Source organism: Delphinus delphis, chromosome 19 (genome assembly GCF_949987515.2).
Source record: "Delphinus delphis chromosome 19, mDelDel1.2, whole genome shotgun sequence".
NCBI classification, from domain to species: Eukaryota; Metazoa; Chordata; class Mammalia; order Artiodactyla; family Delphinidae; genus Delphinus; species Delphinus delphis.
The window spans coordinates 42,237,376-42,262,698 of record NC_082701.1 but is presented as its reverse complement, the minus strand read 5'-3'; the positions used below and the strand labels follow the sequence as shown (position 1 = coordinate 42,262,698).

Sequence of the window (25,323 nt, the reverse complement as noted above, 5' to 3'; positions counted from 1 at the left end):
ACTTAAATCTTCTTAAAGGACAACTTTTCCCCCAATACCCAGCATCCTTCTCTGCTGCTTCAACCAACTCAGGACATCCAGCTCTGTTCCTCCAACCCTTACCTCCATCCCAAAAAGCTTCTCCTCTTTCCTGCGTATGACGGGCACTCAATGAATGAATGAATGTGTAAATGATCTAACAGTATAAATTCAATTCTAATAAAGGAAATCAAATTAGTGATTTTTAGTCCAGATGATAAAATTACAGAATGCTTTTATTTTCTTTTCCACATTATTCTATTCCGCCCATATTTTCGACAACAAGTGCATACCACATATATTTTTTTTCTTTTTTTTTTTTGCGGTACACGGGCCTCCCACTGTCGTGGCCTCTCCCGTTGCAGAGCACAGGCTCCGGACGCGCAGGCTCAGCGGCCATGGCTCACGGGCCCAGCCGCTCCGCGGCATGTGGGCTCTTCCCGGACCGGGGCACGAACCCGTGTCCCCTGCATCGGCAGGCGGACTCTCAACCACTGCGCCACCAGGGAAGCCCCCACATATACTTTTATAATAAAGAGAAAATAAACAAACAGAACTGTACTTTCCTCTCTATCTTAACTGACCCCTGGGTCTAGATTAGAGATACTCAAGTTTGACCAGTGGTAATAAAAGAAGATCAGTGATGCGATTTCCATGTATTTTGGAAAACATTTAGGACCTATGGTAGGTCTGGCCTCAACAATTGGCCTCTGGCCACTAAACAGCAGTTCTCTTTTCTGGAATTAAAGATTAGCGCATTAACAAAATTAAAGCATGTCTCAAAATCAGACACCATCTCGTCTGCCATCTAAGCAAACTGCAGATGAATGCATAATACAAAACTATGCAGAGGGCTTACAACACTATTTCACAAAGTTGGCTGTGTTCTTCCTCTTTTCACAGCTGGCCGGCCTGGTGCACAGCATGTTTAGCTACAAACAGCTCTGCTGACTCTCCCTGCAACATTTTCATGGCTCGCCAGTAGATCTGTCCGCAGTGCTCAGGTCTACCAAGGGGGTGGTTCAATTCTTCTTTGATGTAATCCATCCAAAGATCTTTAAAGGGAATCCCAAAAGTTACTGTAAACATACGATTAGGTAACTGACAAGGCTTTATTACATAAACTTAATTATTTAATATCAATTCAATGCAAGATTTCTAAGAAACTTAATAATTTCTTGCTGTTATTTTCCTAGAACCCTATGGAAAACAATACCTCTCTCAGCTTCTTTACACTATGGTATTTCAAAGCCTTTTTTTTTTTTTTTTTAAAGTAGAAATCTTCACTTGGATCGTGACAGTCTAGTGCTCTCACCTTCTGACACAGCCCACATTCTACTATAGAATGTGTATCTCTCAAGAAAACTGCTTTCACTTTAAAAAGAAAGAATCATGGCAGTCTATATATTTCATAAACTCAAAAATACTAAATATTGTAGAGGGAGGATTTTGCTGAGTCTCTTTCAAGGTGAAACAGACCTCAATGAGTTCATTAGGACCTTGTCAGTCTGCTTAATAAAACTTGCTTGGGTTAGTAAAAATGCCATATTCATTCATTTCACCAGAAGGTCTGCTGAAACCTTGAAAAAGCTAATGTATTGTTTTAAATCTGAGTTTAACAACTCTACATGTCAGTTTTTGAGTTCACAAGTAAACAGACTTTACATGACTTAACCTATACCAAGAAGTATGTTTTACAAGTCCTATAAATTAGATACAGACAGTGTGGCAACAGCCCATGACAATCTTTGTCAATTAGTATCCCACTACCCTTCTGCTGTAATTCCCACCCCATTTTGTTCTGACCTACATTATTAACCTTTTCCTTACAAATATCACATTTTTCAAGGAAACCAAACCAAACGAACCTCCTTCTAGTCCAGAGTTCTTAACAGAAGATCCATGGATACGTGGGCTTGTGAACTTGAAATTATAAGCAAAATTATGTCTGCCAGCATTTATGCACTGAATGAGGGAGGAGGCAGGGGAAGGATGACAAGTTTTATCCTCAAAGAGGCCCATGACCCCAAAGCAGTTAAGAACCACTATTCTAACCATCATAGGTTACAGACCACACATGCAAACAGACCCATGTGTCTATAACTGAAGTTTACTTACCAGAATCCACAGATCCAAATTCTCTCAAAGCTCTCTCATAATATTCTCTTAAGTTCGCCATCTTGCAGGATTCCTAACAAAAATAATCAGACAATCTTGCCTCAAAAGCCTAATTTATAACGTCACAAATTCATTTCACACGTATTGTTAAGCAGCTATCAACTATTAGGCATTTGAAGGGGAGGAGACATAGGTTTAAATGAACACAGCCTGACTCTGAACTTATCCAGAGAAAAGTCAAAGACACTACATGGCAGAGTGAAGTAAACGCCAAACAGTGATAAAAGCACTTTGTTTTGGTGGCAAGGAAAAAGCCTAATTAATTCTCACCTGGGGGAACATGGGCACCTCCACGGGAAAATATACGTGAAAGCCCTGAGGGAGGAGCAGGATTTAAATAAATAAATGGGGAAGGTTCTATTCCCTATGGTAAGGGATTTCTTCCTTTGAATATCTGGGCTCTGGCACATGTTAGCCATACCCACCTAAAACTTTTTATATCAAGGCAAAATATATATAAATACTACTTATATGAACTTCAGGAAGTTTTCTGAACCCATCAGACAGACCTTAAAGTTTCCTCACCCATAAAATGAGGACAATAATATCTTAGGACAACTACAAGGATTCAATTAAAATGCTGATGAATTATGCACCAAGCAGAGTAGACAGTGCTAACTTTACAATCAATACCTGTTAATTCTTCACCTCTACTTCCATTTAAACATATTCTCTTTGTTTCATTTTCAAAGCAGATTAATTAACATCTTCAGTTTAAAAATCTTTTTGTATAGTGAAATAACTATTTCCTCATTCCAATTTCTCTTCGCTGAGACTGTACTATTTTATAAAAAGCCAGTTTAACCTCACATCTTACACATGCATGAAAAACAGAATCACACTTTGTGAAGGACTCATAGTGTGCATGGAACTGTGCAAAGTCCTTTCCATCCAGTCTCCCATTTGGCCTTGTAACCCTCACACCCCTGGAACAGGTATTCTGACCTCCTTTACAGATAAGGATGTCGAAGCTTAGAATTAAGTGACCTGCCCAAGGCACATAACCATTGTGTTATTAATCCAAAGCCTGGCTATGAATTATTATGCTAGACTAAGTCCTATACTGTAAGACAAGAACAGATCACTGACCCACACAATGGTCAAACCTATGAAAATAAGAGTTCAACCTCATTGTTAATTTTTCAAAATTCAAATAAAAATAATAAACACCAATCTCTGGACTTCCCTGGTGGTCCAGTGGTTAAAACTCCACACTCCCCCTGCAGGGGGCATGGGTTCAATGGGCAAGGAAGTTCTGCATGCCGTGCAGTGTGGCAAATAAAAAAAGTAAAAAAGTAACACCAATCAAAATACCAAAATAAAAGAGAGAAGGCGAAACTGAACACTTGGAGGAGGTATGGAGGAAACAAGTATACTGATATATATACATGGTGATTATCACTATAAATAAGTACAACTTTTATAGAACTATCTGGCAATATGTAAAGAACGATTTAAAAAGCCAGTATAGGGACTTCCCTGGTGGTCTAGTGTTTAAGAATCTGCCTGCCAGTGCAGGGGACACAGGTTGGAGCCCTGATCCCGGAAGATCGCACATGCCGCGGAGCAACTAAGCCCGTGCGCCACAACTACTGAGCCTGCGCTCTAGAGCCCATGAGCCACAACTACTGAGCTCACGTGCCACAATTACAGAAGCCCATGAGCCTAGAGGCCGTGCTCCGCAACAAGAGAAGCCACCGCAATGAAAAGCCCGCGCACCGCAACGAAGAATAGCCCCCGCTTGCTGCAACTAGAGAAAGCCCACGCACAGCAATGAAGACCCAACGAAGCCAAAATAAATAATAAATTAATAAATAAACATTTTTAAAAAAACAAAAAAGCCAGTATCTCCAGTCCTCAAAAGAGAAGAAAAAAAAAAAACTATATAAGCAAAATGCTTGCAGCGCTGTTTTCAATATCAAAAATCTAGAAACAACCTAAACGTAATGGAATGGTTAAGAAGACTACAGGTTTAAGAATAATACAACAACCATTAAAAATGATGCCAGGTAAAAACACAAGAATGTGTTTACAAAATGATGTTAAGGAAAAAAAGTGAGAACCTCCACATGTCACGTAAGTCAGAAATAAAAACATCATAAAACTGTGCATATGTATGTAAATAAGGATTAAAGAAAACAATAAAAATAAAAATGATCGGTTGTGTTATTGCGAGGGGATTACAGATATATTTGGACTTTCATGTATAATTTTTTTTAACTGACACTTTCCTGTATTTTTTCTCATTCACAAGTTCAGTTAAAGAACACCAGAAACAGTTACGAGTGCCTACTCTCTACCTCACAACCCAAAACAAGAGACAGACAGGGCACTGGAGGCAGAAAAGCAGCACCTCACACAGCCTGGCAGGGAGGACTTCCTGTAAGAGGTGACATCTGAGTTGTCTAGTTTCCAGACATGTACCTTTTCTTCTTTGCTTGATTACCATTCCTAAAGCCACATCTATGAAAAAGGGGTTGGAGGAAGGGACCAGAAATTATACCGTATTATAAGGAGAGCTTTTTAAATAACAAAGTGCTGCCATAGATTAGTTAGCACTAATCCATATTCCCAGACAAAAAATGCATAGACAGGACACTTACTTGCTCCTTTTCAAATTGGATCATCTTCCTGAAAAAATCAACTGAAAATGGACGGCTTTCCTGTAAACTAAAAAGGAACAGGGGGAACCGTTATCTTCCACAGTGAAGAAAGCCTCTTACATCGCATAAATATAAACACCTGCGCCAGTGCCTCCGCCACACGTAGCTGGATAAAGTCCTGGCTGCAGTTCAGCATGGCGACTGGACCTGGCTACCAGTCACTCACCATTTTCAATCTCCAGTGCCTTTACTCTTCACCACCACCAAACACCTACCCAGTTCTCTTCCTGTTCTCTTCTTTCTCACTCTCAGGGTTTTAAGTTCCCTCTCCTTCATCTCAAGGTCTTTTTGAAGGAGACCAAGAACTCCATTTCTAAGAATATATTCTAAGAAAATAATTTCCAATACGGACAAATAATATTTGTGCACAAAGGTTCATCAAAGCAGTTACTGTGGCCAAATAAATCATGGCACGTCCACAGGGTGGTATATCATATAGCTGTTTTTAATAAATGTTATTTATGAAGAATTGTAACTGGTAGGAAAAAGGCCAGTCTAATGTTCATCAATAAAAGTGGTACACCACGTGCGATTATAGCATAATCTCAGACATGTGAAAAACAAATTTTAAAATGATACATTAGGACGGTTTTTCTGTTGATGATAGGATTACAATGAATTATTAGTTACCTCTCTCTCTCTTTTTTTAAAAATTTCCACAATGGGTATGAACTTAACAGCTCTTGGATTTATTCCTCCATCTATTTGTGATTCATATCATCTGGGTACGAGGGGCTAAGAAGGGGGTTGAGAGACTCATAATAGCTATGCGTGTCTGTGAGTACCTTTTAAACACAGCTCTGGCCTTTTTGTAGCCACCACTTCGATAAGCCCAATCCAGGTACTTATCCTTCAGAGTGACTGAGTCGCCACCCGTGATAGCTAAGACAGCTTTCTAAAATTTAAAAGAAAAGAGAAACAAGCTACATGAGGAAATGTCTACATATCAAAACAAATTTTCCCAAAACCATCCCAGGCCATGCAATGAATAGTGCTTTAAAGGGAGCACCTGCTTTAGAAATAACCCTTTGAAAGCTAGCCAACTGGCAGGGCTATCTGCTCATTCCCCACACACAAGACTTACAACAGGGCGCCTGTACCTTAAAGATTGCTTCAGTGTCTTCTTGGCTTTTGGCACCTTCACTCCACTCTGCCCAAGAAATCCACAATGGCAGACAAATCTGCTCACAATTTAAAAAAAAAAAAAAAAGGTTAGAAAATGACACCTTAGCGCTATGCTCTGAAAACTCGTCACTATAAAGACAGGTTCCTCCTGAGATAATCAATATGTGCAATACAGAGTCATTCCCAGTCTGCCCCACTGTACAGAACTCTCAGTGCTTGGCAGGAATGGTACACCGGAACACAGACAGCCTTCGGACCCAGTTGCCCAAAGCAATACTCTCCTGTTAATTCTACTTCCCCCTGTTGGGGAATACTGCCTAAAGTTATTAGCATCAATTACCAGTAAGTTAAGCACTTAACAACCCAAAACTAGTCACACCCAAGCTACCCAGGTCACGTCTGTGCTGTGTAGGACCACAACACAAGTGCTAACTAATCTAGGCTGAACTATCTAGCCTTTGTTCATGTCCCAGCAGCACATACAAATGAGCGGTAAAATAACTATGATTTTTTTTTCCCCCTATTTTAACTCCTGGAATATCTTTTTCCTACTAGTATAAAAGATTCACTACAAAGCTTTAAGGTTTAGTCTTTTAAACTTTGAAGTTTAGAAATAATATTCTATTAGTATTTCTCACTTATAAGATATATAAACAGGAATAGAAAAGTTTACATAATTTAGTCGACTTTCAAATAATGAATTAGAAATAGGCTGGTAAATGGAAGTAATTCTTCCACCCATGATCCCTGAACCATCATCACAAATGCACTCTGGGGCCAGCTTTCCTTAGACAAGTCTACTCCAAATGAGCTTTGGCTGCAGTCTTAAAAGGTTTCCCAAACAGAATGAAATACAAAAGACACAACTCACAGACCTGGGGTTTCAGGTGCACAAAGGCTTCTTCAAAAAGCATGGCTACGTCAGGGCTCTTTGAGGCAATCAGGACCTGCAGTTTCACCTGCCACATCATCACGGAGCCTCTGAACAATTCCATCCCGGCTCCTGCCACCTCCAGAGCTTCTGTAAGGAAGTCATGGTGCAGCAACAACTCGCTCTGGATAAGACAAAGGGTCATTGGAAAAGTATCTACTGAGAGCTACATTATCTATGGAAATGGGGACAAATAAAGACCTCATGCGAGGCAATAGATTCAACAGCCTTTCTTCTAAACCTTTCACCATGGTGGCCAAACAGGCACAAAGTAAAAAATTTGGAATTTCTCCTCCATTCCCTGCTCCTATCCCCAAGGGCTATCAAAAAAACATAAGTGAAAAAAAAAAAAAAAAACATAAGTGACAAGCAGATGGCCTAAATAATTTAGGTTGAAAGTTATATTTTTAATAAAATAGTTCACTATAATAAAACCCACATCCACCACCAGTATTTGTGGGATGGTAAAGAAACAAGTTTATTCATTCAAACAGAGTTGGGCACACTATAAACTGGTACCCATTTTTCTGAAAAGAGTCATGAGACTGTTCATGCCACAAACTTGGGAATTTTACTTTAACAAATATGACCCAACAAATAAATGAACAGGAGGAAATATCTGTTTAAAAATGCTTCTGTCCACACTACTATAACAGGGAAAGGAAAACCTAAAACCAATCCAATTCTACAAAATTGTAAAAAAGCAAGTAAATGGCAGTATATAATGCATTCATTCAGCAAGCATGTTAATTGCACGCTATAGTCTAGACTCAATAATGAGGAGGTCAGGTGCATTCCCTACTGCCCACAGCGCCTCCAATTTAGTAGCAGAGAGTCTGATATGTACCATCACAGAAAAAGAATCATATGCTACAGGAGTACAAAGCAGAAGCACCCAACAGAATCTTTGGCAGTGATGAGAAAGGACTCCCAGAAAGGAAGCCCCATCTATGCTGAGACTTAAGGAAGAACAGGCATTAGGTGAAAGCAGAGATCCCCAGGAAAAAGAGAAGACTCTCCCACCAGCATGTGCAAGAAGCTGAAGATGATAGAAAGCTTGGATCCAAAAGGAAATCCAAGTTCAGAATGCCAAAAGAAACTAATAATGGAAAGAGAATAGGACTGCCTAAGCCACGCCCAGCTGAATTCACAGGGTGGGACAGACTGTCCTGCCAGCAGCATTCAGTAGCTCCAACAGAGCAGCTGAACTCATCAGCCTGGGATTTTTCACAGATAGATTCCATAATGGAAGAAGGGTACCCAGTCGTGGTACAATACAATACGCTACTAATATATATCAATAGTTTATGTCGATCTATGTATAAAGTATAGAAAAAATGTTAACGTAAAAACAGTACAACACAGTACAAATCAGCAAGACATTAATTGCAATTACATAAAAATTGTGTAAATTATATAAATCAAAAGAGGTTAAGAGTTATACAAATAAAAGGCATTCAATAAATATAAAGATTTTTGTCCTTTTTTTTCCACTAAGAAAGTATTTAAATACATTAACACATTCACCATCTCCTGGAATGCTATCAACAACTTTGTGAGGTGGCAAAAACAAGGATCACTATCATTATTCTAAAATCAAGTAAACCAACTCAGAAAGGTTAAGTGGTTTGCCCATTACCTACCTACTAAGTCACAAAACCCAGTCTAGACCTGTGTATTCCCACACTACATTATTCTGGTCTCTATATAATAATCCTTACCCACTTCAGAGTATAAGGATGGGTTAATATGCCTCTTACTAGAATGTCAGCTTCTAAAACACTGAACACATCTAATTTGTCTTTATTGTACCAGCGGTTAATCTGAGCCAAGCGTAGGTTCAGGAAAACATGAATGGATGGACAAACAAAATACACCCAGTTGTGACTCTGTTCTGCGTGTTTTCCACTATATATTACAATATTCCTCCCTCTACTGGTACAGATTTCATTTCTGGCACACACTAAATACTGACAGCCAAATAATAAACACTCTCTACATCTACCATGCCAATCTTCCAAATGTGCTTAGTCATAAAACTATATATATTAAAACACATGACACCAGCCTGAACCAAACAGAAGTAAGTACATGTAATTGACACTGAATGTGTCCAGGTCCTTACCCACTGCTTGTACTGGAATTCTGATAGAAGTTTGAGATCATGTGCCTTCCTGAATGCAACCATGGTTCTTTCCAGCCTCTGAAATCAGAAAAAAATCTCTCAGTTCATCACAAAGCTCCCAGCAGGGGTCTTTGGCCTCTGACAGGAACGAAAGTAGTTTTACACCTTTCTGAGAATTGAAAGAAGGGACGGAGGTGGTTTCACTTATGATTAAATGATCTGGACAGTGGCACCAAGCACAGCCCAGGAAGAGAGGACCTCCTTACCTGGTGGCCAGAACTAGGGCAAAGCAGACTCAGACCTTCAGAATGACAGGTCATTCACAGGACAAAGAGTGGTTATGCAACAAGTTCTTGGAAGCTGTCTCAGACCCCAAAAGCCTGTGCCTATGTTCTTTCAGAAGACACTTTCTAGTCAGCCACTGTAACCACATAACAAAGTCAATACCTTCTCTCTGAGGTGCCGACTGCTTGTCTTCTTAGCAAACCTTTCCATGCAAAAGTTGATGTAACACTTGCACATGGCCTCTGGAAAAATCAGAGGGATTATGTTGATCAGACCAGCAATTCTTTTAGTTTAACAGTCATCGTACATCTTTTCTTTGAAGGGAAAACTCCTCTGAGGAAGAGTTTAAACTGGTTTAGTCTGGTGAAAAATATAAGTTATTCTGATTACAGCTTATCAAACATCTCAAATACTGAGGGCAAACAACTGAGTAGTGACATAAATACAAAAATTAAAAGTCTTATCCATGTCATGCACCCTTTACCTTTATTTTCCAATATTACAAAGTTATCAAGTAAATCTATAATAGAAGATAATTAAGTAATGATAATAAAACAACCTTCTGAATGATCACATCCTAAGTATCATTTATTTCCCCAAATAAATGAACAAATGCCACAGCTATCGAGGAAGGTCATAAAAGAGAAAGAACAAGTTGGAAAAGCCAGGCACACTGTAAACTACCACAGAGAGGTTCCAGAAATGGATTCTGGTCATGGGAATGGAGCTTCAGATTCATATTCAGGAACACCGTTACTCCTCAGCACACAGGGCCTGGTGAAGCTCACCTGTAGGCAGAGTCTTCACCGCCTCTTCATACACAGCACAGCACCTCTCCTCCCGGCGGCCCACCTCTGCCACTTTGGTTTGTTTCGTTGTGGGCGGCTCTTCTCCTGGCTGTGACTCGATCTCTAATTCTCGGCGGGCCACATAATCCCAAGTGAGGGGGTCGTCTGTATGCAGAGCCTGAAGGCTGAAAAATACTGACATCAACCTAGGACATAAGATTAACTCAGAACATCAAACAGAGAGACAGTCCCAATGCTCTGAAAATGTACCCAGGACACCCCTTTAAGAATTCCAGCACCAAAAGGGTCATTTCCCAACAGGCTCCCCAGATGTCTTCACCCTCACTATGTAAATGTTGTCAATGGATCAGAGCTGTCACACACTTGTTAGTTTCAGATTGTTTCAGACATCATTCACAAATGTTAACTTGTAGGTTAGCTCTCAAAGTCAAACCAGCAGGTATGTGTGACAAGATACCTGGTTCTCGAGCCCAAGAAAACCTTATCATATCTAGACTCTTGATTTTCTCTAATAGAAGGAGCCTAGTCATGTACCAAAACCCTAAAGGTATCCACAGAGCAAACTGATCCAAGTTCTCTCTTATCTCCTACGAAAGTAAGAGTCCTATTAAGGGTGAAGTACCCACAAGGTAGGCTGCAAATAATTCTTCAACCATATAACCAGACATTAAAAGAATAATGTCTGGGGTTTCCCTGGTGGCGCAGTGGTTAAGAATCCGCCTGCCAATGTAGGGGACACGTGTTCAAGCCCTGGTCCGGGAAGATCCCACATGCTGCGGAGCAACTAAGCCCACGCACCACAACTACTGAGCCTGTGCTCTAGAGCCCACAAGCCACAACTACTGAGCCCACGTGCCACAATTACTGAAGCCCGCACGCCTAGAGCCCGTGCTCTGCAACGAGAAGCCACTGCAATGAGAAGCCCGTGCACCGCAACGAAGAGTAGCCCCTGCTCGCCACAACTAGAGAAAGCCCGCACGCAGCAACGAAGACTCAATGCAGTCAAAAATAAATAAATTAAATAAATAAATTTAAAAAAAGAATAATGTCTGATTACCTGCAGCACTCAACTATAAACATTCATGAGTACAACTCTCATCTTAAGGACAAAAGACATGCCAGGAAAGCAGGAATATAGATTTTTATATAAGCTATAGGACATATTTCTTATTGAACAAAGGCAAACTATTTCCCAAGGGAAGCCAGTAAGTGAGTCAAACAACTTCTCCAAAAATACACTTTTTATGTATACATAAAATACTATACAATAGTCCTAAAACAGCTTTCTTCCAAGGATTTTGTATGGTATCTTCTTTCCCCCTTTCTAAATATCCAACTTCAAACCCTTACCACAAGATCAAAACAGACATATTCACTTTTCCACTATTTTACTTACTCATCATAAATTTCTCTTTGCAGATCTTTGGCAAAGTCGAATAGCTGTGCAATTGAAAGCAGTGACACATGAAATTCTGCACCTAAAATTTAAAAAGCGAGGGAGGGGCGTAAGACTCTAAAGGAGCACTTTCTTAAAGTACTGGAGTTAGTTTTGGTTTTTTTATAAAGTGGGAAGTAACATAAAACAAAAAAATCACCCATGGTCCCACTATACAAGCAAAGTCATTATTAATATTTGAGTATTCATTAAGGACTTTATTCTAAGCATCTTTAGGACACAAAAGAATGTACTAAATCATTTATTCTTTTCAACTCCCCACATGATTTAAGGACTCAAAAACTTATTGAAATGTTCAGTTATAATCTAAGGGGAAATAAGCCTTTTCTGAAAGAATCGGGGCACTATTCCCTACAATCAGAGTTTTATACACATTCTAACAGAAATTTTCAGAATAGGCTAAAGGTTCCTCATTATAAATTGAATGTTTCACTTTCCCACCATAAATAAATTTTCAAAAGATACCTACTTTTAATTATGTTTACAGAATTTTTGTAGATGATCCTTGCCAACTCGCCCATAAGGATTTCTTCAGCATACTCGAGATTCCCCTAAAGAGTACGATATTAAACAACTGAACGGGTAATGCCAGTAAGTAGAAATAGCGCTAGAATGAAAATTAACAATCCTAGACTACCTGTGCCACATGACCTCTGGCAAATTACGTCTCTCTCTGGGCCAGTTCCCTCACTTGTAAAATGTACAGCTTGAATAAGATCACTGATCTTCCAGTGTATTCTCAGGCTCCCAGAGTTGTAGCAAGATTACATGGCTTAAGGCCTCACTCTCTACCTAGACCAGAATAGGTCAAGTTTTACATGCCACGTTCACCCTTCTGTGTAAGATTTTATTTGGATAAAAAAGTTCAAAGCTGGTAACCACAATAACAGGTGATAGTGAAGTTCCTTTTTCAGCTCTAATATTCTCAAACTTGTTTCTTTAAACTTACTCTGTCACGTAAAAAATTACATAAAAAGGAAAAGAAAGAAGGCTAGGAATCACACGTTTCACAACCTTTCTTGAGCTCCTTCGACCCATTAACAGATCATTTAATGAGATCATAAAGAACAGTATGTAGCCATTCCATCAGTAATAATTTCAAGGACCACTCCAATTAGTCCAAATGTCTATTTTTAAAGCACAAAATTCCATTTTTATTACTAAGCCCATTTTAATTAAATCAATGCAAGACATTTAAAAGTTTCAAAATATTAAGTTGGAAAGAAAAGTACATTCTAAAGATTTTCTTTTTTATTCCCACTTTGTCTCCAAGACCTGAAACCAAGAGCCACCAGGCAGTCAGTCGCATGGTGCTGGAACTGCTGTGGCACTGGAATGGAACCCGCCAGCCACGGGCAGACCGGCAAGTCACGAACAGTGCTCCTAAAGATTTTCTGTTACTCCTAAGCAGGTTCAAAACACTATATCTTGTTAACAGGTGACAATACATTAGGATCTTACCACATCCATCTTGGCTTTTTCAAACTCTTGCTTTTCCTTCCTCAGTTTCTCAGCATGCATCAGCTCCATCCTAAAATACTAACACAGAAGGGAAATAATGAACTGAAAACCTTTGGAGATAATTTTCTAATTAGAAATATATAACATGCCTCTTTTTACTCATAAATATCAGATCTGGGGAAGTGTGGAGGGAGTGTTATAATCTATCTTGTTATGAAACTAGCTGACATTGACAAGGCTTTTTTTTTTTGGTTGCGCCACGTGTCTTGCAGGATCTTAGTTCCCCAACCAGGGATCGAACCCGGGTCCCCGCTGTAACCACCAGGGAATTCCCTCTCCCGAATGTTTCTATACAAACATATGGTTAACACATAATACAAAGTTGGATTTGTCCAGAATTTTTAATACTTTGAATTCTATGTTACAAGACATATTAAAATGACGAGTTTAAAAACAATGTTTGGGCTTCCCTGGTGGCGCGGTGATTGAGAGTCCACCTGCCAATGCAGGCGACACGGGTTCGTGCCCCGGTCCAGGAAGATCCCACATGCCGCGGAGCGGCTGGGCCCGTGAGCCATGGCCGCTGAGCCTGCGCGTCCAGAGCCTGTGCTCTGCAACGGGAGAGGCCACAACAGTGAGAGGCCCGTGTAGCGCAAAAACAAAAACAAACAAACAAAAAACAATGTTTATATTCATTAACCCAAAAATTCTGCTTCCAGAAATCGATCATAAGGAAATAATCCTAAATACCTAGAAGTTTCATACACAAGGGTATAAGAGCAAATAACGCAGACAATCTAAGTGTCTAAAAGTCGGGAAAGTAAAATATATTATAAAAGAAGCAGACTGGTGATGCGGCCATAAAACAGTTACAATAGTTTAGTAATGGTGCACCACATTTCTAGTGATATTCTACTTTGTTTTTAAAGCTGGCTATAAAATTTTGCATATAACACAATTAACATTATGTAAAAAATGTGCACAGGAAAAAAGCCTATGAAGAAATGTTAATAGTATTTGTCCTCAGTCAGTCACACTTTTTCCTTTTCTGTGCTTTTCTGGCTTTTTTCCCAAGATTTTCTACAAAGTACATATTACTTTTAGAGTGGAAAATTTTTTAAAAATCTTTATTTTTTTTAACAAATGCAACTATCAGGACAGATAATGTATATCTCAAAATGTGACTTGGAGATACCTGGAGGTTCCCAAAACCCTTTCAGGGGGTCTACAAGGTTAAAACTATATAAAATAAGGCCATTCTTCTCTTTAAACTTTGTTTCAGAAGAGTTTTTTTCATTTAAAAATAAGTAACCTATATTGACATGTAATGGGTTTATTATTTTTTAGTGCATATTTTTAGATTTCTTGGTTTTAATTTTCAATTCAATTAAATTTCAATTAAATATTTAATTTTCAAATAAAATTTAACAGATAACCCATATAACAAAAGATTCTTGGGGATTTCGGTAATTTAAGATTGTAAAGGGGTCCTAAGACCAAAAAGTGTGAATATCACTAATATAAATTAATATATACTAACATGGGACTATATTCGTGATGTATTAGGTAAAAATATAGAACACAAAAATGTGTAGTAGAATTCCACTTTTCAGAATAAAGCCTGTTTTAAATATCTGTAATATGCATAAAAGTATGGGAGGTAAAATTATGAGTACTTTTTCTGTTACTTTTTTCATAAAACTGCTTTCTCTGAACCATTTATAATAAATAAATTCTATTTACTTTTGATAAGAAGAAGCAAAAATTCTATTTCCATTTTAGAAAATACAAGTCTAGGCAATTGTGAAAGCCTCCAAAAAACATAAACAATAACACCATACAATAAGCACTCTAATAGCAGGGATGACTGATTCTTATAATAGTTTCTCAATAAAAATAATAAAGGCCACAAAGAACTGTCTAACAGAATATGAAGAGAAAGGACGCAAGACTCTAATATAAAACATTAAATTACTACAAAACCAAAATACAGTTGAGACAGCTAAAAAACCTATTAGCTTTAAGACCCATCACACATAGGGGTCTTAATGAGGGTCTCCCTCATCATATAGGGCTTAATTTTCCTTTGAAGGTTCAACAGTAGTTTCTCCCTTATTCTGACAAATACCTCAGAAAAGGGTGCAGTTTCAATAATATGTCATTTCTAGCATTTGTCGGGGTTTTTTAAAATTAAATCTGGCTATCATTCATTGTTCTCGTGCACCCCTCAAGGGGGAATAAGTCCACCAGGAGGGGAAGGAAATATCTATCTCAAGAAAACTAGATGAAGAGAATGAGAACAAAGTGGGGAAAACAGCAAGGGAAGCCAAAAGAAGCAGGAAGGGGATGGGAGGGGAGAGCAGGAGAAGGGAAGGGGAAAAAATGAATGAATGAATGAATACATACATACAAAGATATAAAGATGGCTGAACCCTGACCCTCAAGTAAAGAAAGGTAGGGTCCAGTTCCCTATCCCTCCCCACGGTAATGGACAGGTAGGAGTTCCAATCTCTCACTGAAAACCTGGAAGATGAGCAAAGTCAACACCTACTACTGGCCAAGAAATACCCTTCTGACCCCCTTTCCCCAGCAGCTCCCCTACTTATTCCTAGTCTCCATAAATCGAAGCCTTTTTAACTTAATAAAGTATATACGTCTCCAGAGGACCAAACTAAGACATGACTCTCACCTTATGTTCACACACACTCACCTCTTGATAAAGTTTCGGGCACTCTGGATGAAAGCGCAGAGCCCGAAGAAATAGTTGTCTTGCACTTTCTGAAGACAAGCGATCTTCCATTTCCCATTTGGCCGCCATAATCCACAAGGCTGTAAGTGAAAAACATCAGACTTCATTTCAATAAAGTAATCAAGTCAGGTATGAAAAGACCAATGCACCAATTTTGATACCCGAAGATCTTTTCTTTAAAATCTTATCAAAAGAGGAAGAGGATGAAGATAGGGAATTTCTAATGGTTATCTGTAAAGTATTGTTGCTTTATCTAAAATTTAGAGTGTTCTAAACCAAATCTGTAAATGTTAACATCTGTGGGTACTTATGTGCCCGTTACTCTATTCCATCAGATCCAAGGTCAACATCATCATTAACTCACATACAAATTTTTAATGTCTTAAAATGCTGGAAAAAATTGTGCATCTTGGAGTCAGTGAAATAAATTATTTTGCTCTTTTCTCTGTATTTAAAGTAGTTCATAGTTTTTTTCAAATGACTCAATTTTTAAAGTAAATTTTTTATCGTACCTACAGGGAATAAAGTCTTCAAACAAACAAACAAAAAACTTCTGTCCTTCTACATAAGAAATTAACCTTGAGGTAACATTCTAGATATCTCCCTAGAAACTTCATAAAGATCAGCAATTACCAGACACAGAGAATGGACCTGAGGACACGGGGAGGGAGAAGGGTAAGCTGGGACAAAGTGAGAGAGTGGCATGGACACATATACACTACTAAATGTAAAATAAATAGCTAGTGGGAAGCAGCCGCATAGCACAGGGAGATCAGTTCGGTGCTTTGTGTCCACCTAGAGAGGTGGGATAGGGAGGGTGGGAGGGAGACGCAAGAGGGAGGGGATATGGGGATGTAGGTATATGTATAGCTGATTCACTTTGTTATACAGCAGAAACTAACACACCATTATAAAGCAGTTATACTCCAATAAAGATATTAAAAAAAAAAAGATCAGCTATTACCAGGCAAGATTGCTTTTGGTAAAAATGACCCACAGTTTGTAACTGTGTCTGGACGAGGAGGGCTATGAATGGTAGACAGCCACTGCTCTGGGCTTTCTTGAGCATGTGACTCCTGAAACTGAGCACAGTTCACAGATATAATACCTGGAAGCTGCACCCATCCAGGGGTCCTCTACGCCAGTGGGGCCCCTCTGCCCACTCCCGTGCTCTCATGCCCTCCCACCAAAGACAAGCCTCTGAACGGCTGACAGTACTAACGCTGTCTTGTTGTATCCTTCGGAATCAACCGGTGCCAAATGTAGCCGATTTTGAGTCTCGTGCGCTGTAAACCTAATACTCCAGAACAGACACTGAAGCACCTTCACTATAAAATATCGTACTGCTTACACAGTGTTCACAAGAGAAGTCCTTCTCTTACAAAACTTGAGTACCTACTCTGTGCTAATCGCTCTTGTAAAATCTGTATTAATATTTTCCCCTTTATGTTTCTGAAATCCTCAGACTTGACTGCCTCCAGACAGAATTCCCCTCAAAGGACTGAAGTGTTTCTTTCACCATCAGCTAAAAAGAAACTCAGTCCTTCTTGCTCACAGATACGATACCTGGCACAGTAACTAGTTCACAGTAGCAGGGATGAACTAAGAGGCAGCTATTCAGGAATAAAAACTGCTGAGGCCAAGTTCATATGCTCAAGTTCTCAAAATAATTCTCTTAGGTTTATCAAGCAAAATAAATTCCAAAATGGCTTGAGTCTACAAATAAGGTAGAAAAAGAACTGACAAGGATTTCACCATACCTGGCTTGTTCGAATGAATGGCCAACATGGCAGAGAATACCTTGCTAAGTTGAACTTTGGTAGCCTGTAAAAGAAGAAAAATTCTACTTCCTGCACAGCAAAGTCATTGCTATTAAACTCTAAGTGATCTGCACTGTACCCTCACCAACTCTGAGCTCCAATGAGGCGGCGACATCTGCTATTGCTAAGGACATATAAACAAATACAGATTCATTCAGGGTTCTCTTCTACCTAAACCACTTAACATAAACATTTTAAATATCTAAAAAATGTTTTCAACTTTACTGAACATATATGCATAAAGACCCTTTTCTTTTCAGCTGATATGGAAGCCATTTATATAGTCATTCAAATACGCAACAGGCTTCTTGGGTTCTTTTCCCATTTGTTAACCTTACACACCTTTGGAGAAAACGTGGAGTTCAGTAGTCAAGGATGAGGTTTAAAATGCAGACTGACCAAAAGCAGGAAAGAAGGACCAAGACAGGGTTGCCCAATACTCACCCACTTCTTACAAAAGACTACATAAGACAGCCAAAGTTGAACATCATCCTGCAAGAAAAGCAATGGAGTAAGTTGCCTGAGTTTGAATTTTATATACAATACACCTTTGCATTAATTTTGTTTGCAACAGAGGCAGATTTCAGAAAATGTGCCACATCCCTCAGCCTATTAGGCTGCTCCTTACCCACCTTAGATCTCTTAACCATGACAACTTGTTCCATCCCCCCACTCCCACCTACTATGATCTAAGACAAAATTTGTCATCTATCCAATTTGTTCAATGCACTTTTGAAATGGTCTCAATCAGAGGCAGCAAACTAAAATTTGTCATTCCCAAGAATCCAAAGTACTTCCCATATAATACATCCCGGTCCCAGAACCAAACTTGAAGAAAACCAAGTTACTGAGGTGCTGCGCCTACTCTAACCTTATCTTCCACCTCCAAGTACCCCAGCTCGGGGTACTTTATTTAGAGACATATCCAAATCCCAGACAATTTTCTGGTCCTTAAATATGAATCAAATCCACTGTTTTCAGCATCATCCTCACAGACTAACTCTAAGGTAATGCGATCAATTTTCTTAATGGTTTCATAAGTGGTTTCAAGTCATGATATTATCATTAGAATTCTAAGTATTGAGATACCCAAGATAAGAATCCACAACCATACATCTGAATATCCATATTCATAATACGTATAATACACATCTTCACATCCCTTACAGCTAAGGGCACTCGGAACACATACTTTCCACTTGGCTGACGCACGTCGGAAGACACCTTGTACCCGGTGTACGATAGAATTTTCAATCTCATCCTTCTTAAATGAATACCCAATACGCTAAAAAGGGACATTAAAAAAAAAAAAAGCCTCAGTTTAATCCCATTTATCCAAAGCAGCATTCCCAGTTGATCTTTAAACAGTACTGGTAGAGAAAGCAAATAATTACAAGTATCATTATGAGCACACCACCACACAATTATCAATGCCAACTACTTCCCAAACCCAAGTTCTAGCTTTGCAGTCACACTATTTAATTCTATATTTTTTTCCAACTTCCAGAAAATCATCTACTTACAACTCGTCTTCGCTGGATCAGTTCCAAAAGATTGATTTCGTACTATGAAAGAAAAACATACAAAAAAAGAGAAAACAAGAAAAAGTATAACCTTTTATATAGAGGAGATGCATTTAGTCAAAATCATAAAGTAAATAAAAATCAAGAACACAAAACAGAAAATAATTTGCTATCAAGAAACCTAATTTACAGTAAATGTCTAGCATTCACTAAAAATTCACCTTACATCTGCAAAACTCAAAAATACATACATTAGCATGCATCTAAACATCTTAGATACAAAGAAAGCATGTTACTAAAACTCTAAGACTTCTAAGATTTACAATATCAATCTAACTTCCTTGTCTACAACGGTGTGTTCAGACTTTTAGGAAACTAACCATTCAAAAATTTTAGCTGACGCACAAGCAAATAAAGCAGATAAACAGGGTTGTACTAGCTGAAACAGGGCACCCAATTGGCTCTCCCTACCCTTGCCTCCAAAGGACCACTGAGAACCTCTAAGACTCTCCAAAAACCACTACTATATAATTCCTCTCTAAGCTTGAAGACTACTAGAGACAGAAGGCACAGAACCTTACGAGATCGCATGCTTCATTTTAAAACTGTCTTATGAAATATTTGAAGCATACAGAACACCCATGCAGCTACCCCACAGCTACGTCAAAGCCTACATTTTACTGTATTTGATTCAAAACGTTTTTAGAAATAAAACATTTCAAATAAAGGCAAAGCCCCCCATGTCTGATTCCACTCTTCTCCCTCTCCAGAGGAAATGATGATCTTGACTCAGGTGTTTATCGTTCACAAGCATGACTTCAAACTTCATTATAATGTTGTCTTGAATGCTTTTAAACTTTATACAACTGGTATCATACTGAATGAACCCATCACTCCATATTTTTACGGAACATTTTGACTTTAGATATATCCCTGCTGTCATGTAGAATTCAAGTCCATTCATTTTAACTGCTGTATAGCATTTCATTATATGAACGTGCAATTTACCTATCCTTCCTCCTGTGATGCGTATTTGTTTCCAATTTTTCTATTACAAAAAGCTGCAATTAATATTCTTGTACACATCTTCTTGTGGATATATCCAGGAACTTTACCACTAACATGTAAGCTCCTCAAGAACCTGATTTCTGTCTGCTTAATTTATTGTTGTACCCCATCAGTGTCATGTACATAACAGGTACTCAATATATACTGTATGACTGAATGAATGAAATTGCTGGGTCACACAGTACATGCATCTTCAACTTCATGGGATATTGCCAAATTGCTCTTGAAAGTGGTGGGACAAATTATATGCTGATACTGTCAGTCTTTAAAACGTTTATTAATATGATGGGTATAAAGTAGTACTGCACCCTGGTTTTAATCAATACTTACCTGATTACTAACGAGGCTAACATCTTTTCAAAAGTTTACCAATGACTGATGTTTCCCCTTTGTGAACTGCATGTACCTATTTCTCCAGTTGTTTTCATTTTCTTTCCACTTGTTTGTCATTTCTTCTTGATTTGTAGTTTTTTACATATTCTAGATTCTGACTATATATGTTGCAAATATTTTCTCTCATTCTGTGCCTTATCTTTTTACATTATTTATGATGTCTTTTTGCACAGAAATTTTTACCTTTAACATAGTCAAATCAATCTTCTCTTTCATGGTTTGTGCTTTCACAGTCTTCTTCATTTTAAGAAACTTTTCCCTACCAGAATGTAAACTGGTACAGCCACTATGGAAAACAGTATAGAGTTTCCTTAAAAAACTAAAAACATAGAGTTGCCATATGATCCAGCAATCCCACTCCTGGGCATACATCCAGAGAAAACTATAATTCGAAAAGATACATGCACCCCAGTGTTCCTAGCAGCACTATTTACTATTTAGCAAGACATGGAAGCAACCTAAATGTCCATCAACAGATGAATGGATAAAGAAGATATGCTATATATACGTAATGGAATACTACTCAGCCATAAAAAAGAATAAAATAATGCCATTTGCAGCAACATGGATGGACCTAGAGATTATCACAGTAAGGGAAGTAAGTCAGAAAGAGAAAGACAAATACCATATGATATCACTTATATATGGCATCTAAAATATGACACAAATGAACTTACTAACGAATCAGAAACAGACCCACAGACATAGAAAACAAACTCAGGTTACCAAAAGGGAAACAGGATGGGGGAGGGATAAGTTAGGAGTTTGGGATTAGCAGATACAAACTACTATATATAAAATAGATAAACAACAAGATCCTACTGTATAGCACAGGGAACTACATTCAGTATCCTGAAATAACCCATAATAGAAAAGAATATGAAAAATATGTATACATATGGATAGCTGAATCACTTTGCTGTCCACCAGAAACTAACACAACATTGTAATTCAACTATACTTCAATTTAGAAAAAAAAAAACTTTCCCTACCTGAAGTCATTCATGTTTTTTGTAGAAGATTTAGTTTTCCCACCACATTTAGCTATTCAATTCCATAGGAATTTATTTTTGCATGAGGAAGGGATCTAATTTTATGTTTTCAATGTGGATAATCAGAATCTCAATATAAAATGCCACTTATGTCTCATAGCAAGTATATATGGTTGTGTGCAGGCAGAGGGGGTATACATGTAAGAGAGGTGTGTATGTGAGTTTTCATATCAACTTATTTCAATTTGTGCTCTAAAACTAAACAAATCAACCTAATCCACACATAGCTCTTCAAATATATGAAGAGTGAAATTATTTGCCACTTCTTAAGTCTCCCTAAGGTTAAACATCTCCATTTCCTTCAATGATTCCTCCCAGAACAAGGTTTACATCCTGGCTGCCTTCTAACCAAAGTCTTCTTAAAATGTCAAAGTCCTTCTTAAAATGTCACCCTGAGCTGACAATGCTCCAGACATAGTCTCACAAATGCAAAATATTTTTTCAAACCAACGTCTTCTGAGTGCCTACTGTTTGCAACCTCCTCTGCTCAGCTAACTTACCCAACACTCTACTTCTGTTCATGTAATCACTTAGATTATATGTTTTGACATGACATACTTCTTCATCTATTTGGATATAGCAATCTACTGAGCTTTAGGACCTCCTTCAAATACAAGATTCTTAGCCAGGTCTCATATATTGTTCATTCAGTAGGTTTTTTTAAAAGCTAAACTTAGAACCTTTTATAATGTTTATTAGTGTTAAAGTATAAGATTTATTTGTTTTGGTTTTTAATTTTATTTATTTATTGGCTGCGTTGGGTCTTCGTTGCTGCACGCGGGCTTTCTCTAGTTGTGGAGAGCGGAGGCTACTCTTTGTTGCGGTGTGTGGGCTTCTAATTGCAGTGGCTTCTCTTCTTGCGGAGCACAGGCTCTAGGCGCGCGGGCTTTGGTAGTTGTGGCACACCGGCTCTAGAGAGCAGGCTCAGTAGTTGTGGAGCACGGGCTTAGTTGCTCCACGGCATGTGGGATCTCCCCGGAGCAGGGCTCGAACCCGTGTTCCCTGCATTGGCAAGCAGACTCTTAACCACTGTGCCACCAGGGAAGTCCCAAAGTAGAAGATTTATAACATCTTATTATTGGATTCTTTCTGAATCCTGATTTTATCATCCAACACATTATTCTCTCCCTGAAAACTGATCTAGCATGTGTGTGTGTGTATATTTTTTTTTGGGGGGGGGTGCTGCGTTGGGTCTTCGTTGCTTGTGCATGGGCTTTCTCTAGTTGCGGCATGCAAGCTCTAGAGTGCAGGCTCAGTAGTTGTGGCGCACGGGCTTAGCTGCCCCACGGCATGTGGGATCTTCCCAGACCAGGGATCGAACCTGTGTCCCCTGCACTGGTAGGCGGATTCTTAACCACTGGACCACCAGGGAAGTCCCAAGCATGTATATTTTATCTTCAATCAAATTTTCCATTCATTTACAGGACTGAACAATCTTGCAGTATACCTCACCTCTCTCTAAATCAACAGACCTCAGGCACATAAGCATTAACTTCCTAACCATGTGCTATCATCAAACTCACTTTCCTTTATTTTTCCCCACAAGACATAATTGATCAAACCTCTTGCTGAAATCCTGATACACTGGGTCTTTGGCAGACTCTGATCTACTAACCCTATAGAAGAAAAAAATGTTCAGTTTGCCAAGGACCAAAGCCTTAGTGGAGCAACACTATTACCAAATTACCTCTATTCCTGTTCAAAAATTACCTGTCTAATCATCAGTTCCAGAATTTTGTAGAAAACTGACATCAAGCTCACTATTCTATAACTGATTTTAAATTTGTGAGGGGATTAAAAATAAAATTATTCACTTACTTGAACATAATTGATAAAGTCTTCCTTAAAAAGAGTTCTTCGCTGTATTCTGTATTCTAGATCTGAAGCCTTTTTAATGATAGCCCTAAGGAGAAAGCCATTTAAAATGTAACACTTGAAACAAGTTAAATAAATAACTTTGGAATTTTTAAAGTTTATTTTTAATATATTTGAAACATCTATTTGCCAAAATATATAATTCCCAAATAATTATCCTTCATAAGCAAGTATATATTCTTTTCTTTTAATATAAATTTATTTATTTTTATTTTTGGCTGCATTGGGTCTTCGCTGCTGCCTGTGAGCTTTCTCTAGTTGTGGTGGGGTCTACTCTTCCCTGCTGTGCGGAGGCTTCTCATTGCGGTGGCTTCTCTTGTTGTGGAGCACGGGCTCTAGGCACACGGGCTTCAGTAGTTGTGGCTCACAAACTCTAGAGCGCAGGCTCAGTAGTTGTGGAGCACAGGCTTAGTTGCTCCGTGGCATGTGGGAACTTCCGGGACCAGGGCTCGAACCCATATCCCCTGCATTGGCAGGCAGATTCTTAACCACTGCACCACCAGGGAAGTGCCCATATTCTCTTACATAATTACCTCTGTGTTCTTTTTTATTATTATTATAAAGTATAGTTGATTTACAATATACTAGTTTCAGGACTTCTGTGGTCTTAAGGGCATGAAGATGTACCTTAAAACTTTCATGAAAATCACATCAATCGATTGCCAGGACCACTGACATTCCCACCAGCAAAGTAAATAATGTTAAGTAGTACTTTACATTATTTATATGTGGTATTAGTAGAGATTTCTTTTCCTCCAAATTCAAGTCACTTGGGTTTTAATAATAATCAAATTTCTTTCCTAAATTCCTCTTATTTCTGAATTTTCAACAGGTAGATTTAAAAAAAAAAAACCTAGATTGTCTCTACCTATACCACTACTGCAAAGGGCTTATGGGAGAAATCTCACTGTATTTAGCTAAGGAATGAACTAAATACAGAGTCCACTCTTATTAAAGAGTCCACAATATGTTGCGTTTCATAAACAAATGTTTACTTTAAGGTTCCCATAGCCACAGTACTACATTCGCAGTCATTGTAAAATGAAGAAATAGTCACAGTAAACTATTAAAAACTATTATACAAATTAATGAGTAATAACTATATACTAGTTGTTGGCTAAGCCCTGGGGTAAAATATAAAATCGAATTAAATGATCCCCATCTTCAAGTTTTGTTAGAATTATCTACTCCTCCTGGGCTCCCACGGCTCTCTGTTCACATCTCTAGGGCAGTACTCTACTACAATCAACTTACAGTACGCTGCACTGTGATCAAAATGTTTCACTTGTCTGTCTCCCCCACCATACTGTGTCAGGGCACCTAGCTCTTGACGGGCGGGTATGCTGGTTTTATCCCCTTTATAGCCTCAAAACCTCCTCCATGAAGAGCTGTCTGTATGTTTGAGGGGTAAATGGACGGATCACCTTGCAATGAATGAGAAATTAATTCTGGGCATCATCAGAATCTGGAAATGGGCTTCTACCACATTAGAAAATATAAACACAACCCAAGTGTCCCCTATCCCTGCCCCCCGCCACACACACGCCCCAGCCTCCCCTCTCTACCCGCCCCAGCCCTTCCTCTTCCTCCGCTCTCTCACTTAATCTCCGCACGACTGAACAGTCCAATGCGCTCCAGCTGTTGCAATTCGGGGAGTCGATCCTCTATGCGTTCCTGAATTATCTCCGCCATGAGGTCGAACTCTACAACCCGGCAGAGACCTTCTCACAGCCAACATGCACAGGAAGCGCCCCCTCTCTATTCCGGGGACCCGGCCTCGTCGCTCGCACGT

General features: G+C 38.8%; 1 protein-coding gene and 1 non-coding gene across 4 annotated transcripts; both read right to left on the bottom strand.

Moving 5' to 3' along the window:
• Nucleotides 1-233: 233 nt before the first annotated feature.
• On the bottom strand, nt 234-25,323 carry UTP6 (UTP6 small subunit processome component). Of its 3 annotated transcripts, none has more exons than XM_059998142.1 (19): nt 25,132-25,323; nt 23,475-23,559; nt 19,144-19,185; nt 18,813-18,905; nt 18,065-18,112; nt 17,561-17,624; nt 15,762-15,880; nt 13,052-13,129; nt 12,060-12,141; nt 11,531-11,612; nt 10,114-10,298; nt 9,488-9,567; nt 9,041-9,118; nt 6,860-7,039; nt 5,960-6,040; nt 5,645-5,754; nt 4,800-4,866; nt 2,137-2,209; nt 234-1,097 (listed from the first exon to the last, which is right to left on the bottom strand). In XM_059998142.1, exons 1-19 carry the CDS (start codon nt 25,221-25,223, stop codon nt 916-918), a joined length of 1,821 nt encoding a protein of 606 aa, XP_059854125.1. In that variant the 5' UTR covers nt 25,224-25,323; the 3' UTR covers nt 234-915. The 3 variants fall into 3 exon arrangements, 2 of the variants coding, with proteins under 2 accessions (XP_059854125.1, XP_059854126.1); XM_059998143.1 differs by having other exon boundaries at nt 234-1,073; XR_009517080.1 differs by lacking the exon at nt 234-1,097 and adding an exon at nt 4,550-4,659 and having other exon boundaries at nt 2,138-2,209.
• LOC132415634 (small nucleolar RNA SNORA54) lies at nt 12,851-12,973 on the bottom strand. The gene has a single exon (XR_009517354.1). It is a non-coding gene; the product is annotated as a small nucleolar RNA SNORA54 (small nucleolar RNA).